Genomic DNA, 6,000 nt, shown 5'->3' on the forward strand with positions numbered 1-6,000 from the left:
GTTTCACCGTGATCTTAATTACGAAAGTCAAGGTCCATTCAAAATTGAAAACACGACTGTTTTTTTTTACGTTCCCATAAACCTCCATTTTGGCAATTCATTCAATAACACAACAGCTCTGTGAGAAAAAGAATCATTTCACCAATACGCATTAATCTCTCATTTTCTCATTATATCGTAGAAAAATGGAAATTAAATGTCAGAAGTTTTGATTTAAAACAAATGGAAAGCAAAACTAAGGCTTGAGTTCCAGCTTTTGAGGTCTCTTATTATAACACACATTATTGGGTGTTTCCAACAGCGAGCGTTTGAAAAAAAATATCATACTACCAAGAATGTTCGTTAATTTTAAAATCAACGTCACAAATTAAATGGAACGAATTATTGCCAAATCCAGATAAACGTTATCTTGACCAACTTTTCAAAATATAATAAATAGGTATTTGGCCAATTTTATGAACTTTGTTTAAATGAACAACGTTGTTTACGTCAAACGTTGTTAACTTTAAAATTTGCACTGCGCTGGAAGTCAAATGTGTATACTTGTGATCCGCAATATATTAAACAAGATGGAAGACAATTGTTTCAGCTAAACTTGTTATATGTATGAACACATCATGAAACAATGTACATTTTAAAGCAACAACGATTCCGTTAACAACGCTTTTAACTTTAACAAATTTCTGAACAATCGGATCATAGTTATAGGTCACAGTTACTACTTAGAAATATGTCTTCAAAAAGCGAGTCGAACGATACGTTCTTTGCAGGTGTCAATGAGGTCATCCTATCAACGAGCGAGTCGTACGATACGTTCATAGCAAATATAGTGTCAATGAGGTCATCCTATCAACGGGCGAGTCGTTCGATACGGTCATTTCAAGGATAGTGTCAATGAGGTCATCCTATCAACGAGCGAGTCGTACGATACGTTTAAAGCAAGGAAAGTGTCAATGAGGTCATCCTATCAAAGAGCGAGGCGTACGATACGTTCATAGCAAGGATAATGTCAATGAGGTCACCCTATCAACTAGCGAGTCGTAAGATACGTTCATATCAAGGAAAGTGTCAATGAGGTCACCCTATCAACGAGCGAGTCGTAAGATACGTTCATATCAAGGAAAGTGTCAATGAGGTCACCCTATCAACGAGCGAGTCGTACAATACGTTCATAGCAAGAATAGTGTAAATGAGGTCATCCTATCAACTAGCGAGTCGTTCGATACGTTTACTGCTTGGATACAATTGATTTTTCAATACGTTATTCTTGTTTTTTATGAACATTATTTTGTAACACATAGCTGGATAGAAGTATAAGTGAACGTTAGTTTCAATTTCAACGTTGAAAGTTTAATTCTATTTTGACACTCCCTTGGTTATCAACATTCTTGATCTGACGCGAAATCGTCGTACGTACGTTGGTAGGATGATTTCAAAAAAACGTTGAAATTGTGCAAAAATAGTGTTCATTGTTTAAAAAGAACGACTTCATTTTGCAAGAAAAAGTGATACTCAGACTCGAGGTATTGGGGAGTACAGACCCAGGGCTATAATTGTATCTAAGAGCCAAAAGGGACATGATTTTTAATCGAACCGAAATTCCCATTAATATAAACGTTAGATAAATTTTGAAACGTTTGCCCCACTGGAGTTTGTTTATTTAATTCATTATATTGTCATATAATAAAAATCAACTGCTTTTAAGTTCTCTGGCAATGGTAATTTTAATTGATTTTATTTCTTCATGCTTCCATATGCACAGTATGATTTTCATCATTATACTTTCTAGTGATGTTTAATTTCACGACGCCATGAAACCACGAATATTTGCAAAATAATTCAGTTGCGAAATCAAAGCAATTAACGGTACAACAATTGTCTGAGAAATGGCGGAGCCTCAATTAACACTAATACAATTATTAGAACATTTACAGGTTAACGATGGTACAAAGAGGGGAACTGTTACTTGGTTACCCATTGGGGAATTGATTGAATAGGTCTGTTTTATAACATTAAATCACTGTGGTCGCCATTTTCCTATAAATAGCCTTCGACCAAACAATATTCATGGTTTTACTCAGATCTGTGCATTTTAACCATTGGATAATTGATATTTATATTTTTTTTATGAAACCATTGTTTATACAGAGGATTTCTTGACTTGAGTTGTCATTCAATATGGAATTTATGAGATGAAGTTCTCTGAAGTTGATTAAAAAATACTGAGCGTTGGCGAATGTGGTATTTTATTGATATGAAATATACCAATATGCTGAGTCACAGCGATAAATACGTAACAGTATCTTAATGACGCGCACATTTCCAACCTTATTCATTTGACAATTGTTATAACACTAGTTGTAAATTTTAAATAGTAAATTACGCTATTTCATTATGGGGACGCTGTTTATGATATTGACAAACATTTCAATGCCTAGATGTCCAGTATATACGACGTCACACATTTAACACCTCGTGAAGAGGGTGAAACTGACGTCAAAGAAAGTAAAACTGAGGTCATTTTTGCATGCAGAAGACACATTTATGTATGAAACTAGTTTGAACCCAAGACTGGTATACCGACATGTACTAAAAAAGAAGTTTTAATAGTCTTTGTAGTCTGTAAAATTGTTGCGTGTCTTAAATGATAACTGTGATATTTTGTAGTTTTATTCTTTATCAAAATGGCATGTCCAAAACTTTAAAATATAATCGAAATCAATGTTTGGTTCAAATTTTCTAAATAATTAAAAAAAAATATTGAAAGATCACGTTAAAACATTAAATGAAAAAATGAAGATGTTACGTCATTTTCAAAAGTATTTGGCTTTAATAAAATATGCTTCAGTCATGAATATAATTATATACATTGTTGTTTCAACATTCGTTGCAAGACATACAAAACCGAGTTTGCAAATCGTTTCAAAATCAAAATAGCCAGTAATATTAAATACCAAACCATATTATGAAAACATTAAACATATACAATATTTTATTTTGATGTTAAGAACATTGAACTCTAAAAAAGTCAGTGATTTTACATTAATTAACGAGTTTCAAGAGTTTTTCTTTAAGATTTTGCTATTTAAAACTTCACTTGATTTTTTTCTCAACTTCATCTATCTTTAATCAGTATATCTATTTTTTGGAATAACATTTTTACTGTTTTGTAATATCTTATTTAATTAGAGTTAAAGTTTTGATTGCAATGTATAACTTAAAATAATTATAATAAGTATAAGGATTTATTTATTTTGGAAATAATGATAAAGGAAATTGGAGATTTTACTTTCTAGAATTATCAAACTGATATTTGTACGTATTTCCAATGCCAAACATTATTCAGTGTATACTAACTGTAGATGTCAAACTTAATTCAATGTGTTTTTACTTGAGATATGAAAATCATATAAACGCTTACTTACTTCGAATATTTAAATTAATTAAATGTTTACTTACTTAGAATATTCATGCATGGCTTCTCCCGTCCTCACCCTGAGTCTTTTGTTGCTGTTCTTCCACTTAGGAGTAAATTTCATTCAATCCTGGGGGTTGCAACAGGTCTTAAAATAGCTGGGTACAGTCCGGTATCTATTTATAGACGCCTTTTGATTTTATTGCAACAGGTCTTAAAATAGCATCATATTGCATCCGGTATCTATTTATAGGCGTGTTATGTCGAACTCTAAATAAACAGCATCTCCTCTGATGCAATTAAAGTCGCCAATTTAACTTATGCGGTTATCCGCCTCTCTGATACGCGCATAGTAAATCCAGATTCAAAGCTCGTTAGTTTACTTCAAGTAAAAAAACTAATTCATGAAACCAGTACGCACAAAGTTTTTCATCTGATTCAACAGACCAAAAAAGATCACAGTTATATATCAATAAATTCGGTTAAGTATGAAATCCAAAACATCGTGTATGTGTGTTTTTCCGTCAGCCAAGAGCATGTTTTCACAGTTGTGCATAAATATATTCTATTAATACCATATCCAACTTTTGAAAACGTAATTGTACGCTATGCACACATAAAAATGTCTGAAGTATGTCGAAAAAGTATCCAAGAAATTATAACAATTTTCTCTGTCTCTACTTTTGTCCCAAATTAAAGAACACCATTCTTCGGATATCAGTCAGACGTTTCTAGTTAAATTACATCCAATTAAGACGTCTTCACTTGCGATAATTCCTCTTTCTCTGACCTTTAATACAAACGGCAATACGCCATGAAAAGTAAGAAAACCCCGAACCGAACAGACTGTGTTTAGATTCCGTCAGAAATCTTTCCAAAAATAAGCTGATATTGATTACAGAAAACGACTTAATTACTGCTAGTTTCTTTACAATCCGATCTGAAATAGGCAAACGTATCCATTCAGATAACCTGCACTTTCCTCTCTGCCAATGGATCTGCCTGCAGTATGCTAGCCTTATTTAGACACTGTGTGGATTTAACCAAGATATAATTGGCCTTTTGGGTAAAGGCATAAATGATATCCAATATTATCAATTTATTCACTGATAAAATGGAAGAAATCATGATATATATCCTGCATTGGATGCCGGTGGGAAAGAGCGTGCTGTGTTTTATGTTATTAAATGATCTATTTCCATAAATGCCACCAACATTATAAACCAGATTACAATGACCGAATTCAACTTATTGGTAAGCCGTATTTTATTTTAGTTTCCACTAGCACGACCGACCCTATATTTTCTTCCCGATTATAAAACTTTTTACCGTAATGTGGATTTTTTTTCGAAAAGTCCTAAAACACTTGCAATTATTTAGTGAACTGAAATTCAAGTATGACCATTGTATATTTTTAATTTTCTACAATAGTGATATACACTGATTTAGGTCGGTTAAGTACAGATTCCCGGTTCCCTTCAAAAAAAAGTTATGCCTACCTACCTACCTACCCTTTATTTTAGGAGATGCGAGTAAAAACAAAGAATTATTTTTTGGGCCTTAGTAACATTAACCACGTCGTGACTTCAGTTAGATATTTTTGCATCGAATCTAATAGTGCCCTTAAAAAGTCATCTTTAACATATTGCCAATTTTCACCATGAAAGATCTTAATATTGAAAGCTTCATTTTCACAAACGCTTTTCTTGTAACATGAGATTTTTCTAATTTAAAGTTTCTGTAGTAGCCATATTTTACCCAGATAATTTGAAAGGGAGCATTATGAAATCGATAGAAAGGCTATACCAGACTCGTTTTCTGCCAGTGTTTAACACAATGACACCTAAACCTTTCTAAGAAACCGCTATGATCTATTTCTAAGGTAGTGAACATTCCTGACAATCACTTAAAACCTATGTTGATGATGGCTTTGTATTAGATTTAAATTACTTTTGACTTTTTATCATTGTGCTAATGATGTTTTCTAAGAAACCGCTATGATCTATTTCTAAGGTAGTGAACATTCCTGACAATCACTTAAAACCTATGTTGATTATGGCTTTGTATTAGATTTAAATTACTTTTCACTTTTTATCATTGTGCTAATGATGTTTTCTAAGAAACCGCTATGATCTATTTCTAAGGTAGTGAACATTCCTGACAATCACTTAAAACCTATGTTGATTATGGCTTTGTATTAGATTTAAATTACTTTTCACTTTTTATCATTGTGCTAATGATGTTTTCTAAGAAACCGCTATGATCTATTTCTAAGGTAGTGAACATTCCTGACAATCACTTAAAACCTATGTTGATTATGGCTTTGTATTAGATTTAAATTACTTTTCACTTTTTATCATTGTGCTAATGATGTTTTCTAAGAAACCGCTATGATCTATTTCTAAGGTAGTGAACATTCCTGACAATCACTTAAAACCTATGTTGATTATGGCTTTGTATTAGATTTAAATTACTTTTCACTTTTTATCATTGTGCTAATGATGTTTTCTAAGAAACCGCTATGATCTATTTCTAAGGTAGTGAACATTCCTGACAATCACTTAAAACCTATGTTGATTATGGCT

At 32.3% G+C, this 6,000-nt stretch overlaps 1 protein-coding gene across 2 annotated transcripts in view; it reads right to left on the reverse strand.

Annotated features, from left to right (window-relative positions):
- The window catches only part of LOC128239889 (innexin unc-9-like), a 109,767-nt gene extending 105,448 nt beyond the window's left edge, over positions 1–4,319 (reverse strand). For both annotated transcript variants that reach the window (XM_052956333.1, XM_052956335.1), the window contains exon 1: positions 3,460–4,319. In XM_052956333.1, coding sequence (XP_052812293.1) covers positions 3,460–3,539 — 80 coding nt within the window. In that variant the 5' untranslated portion in view covers positions 3,540–4,319. The remainder of the gene's footprint in view (positions 1–3,459) is intronic.
- Between the last annotated feature and the right edge of the window lie 1,681 nt (positions 4,320–6,000).

The sequence above is a fragment of the Mya arenaria genome, chromosome 7 (assembly GCF_026914265.1).
Source record: "Mya arenaria isolate MELC-2E11 chromosome 7, ASM2691426v1".
Classification (NCBI taxonomy): Eukaryota; Metazoa; Mollusca; class Bivalvia; order Myida; family Myidae; genus Mya; species Mya arenaria.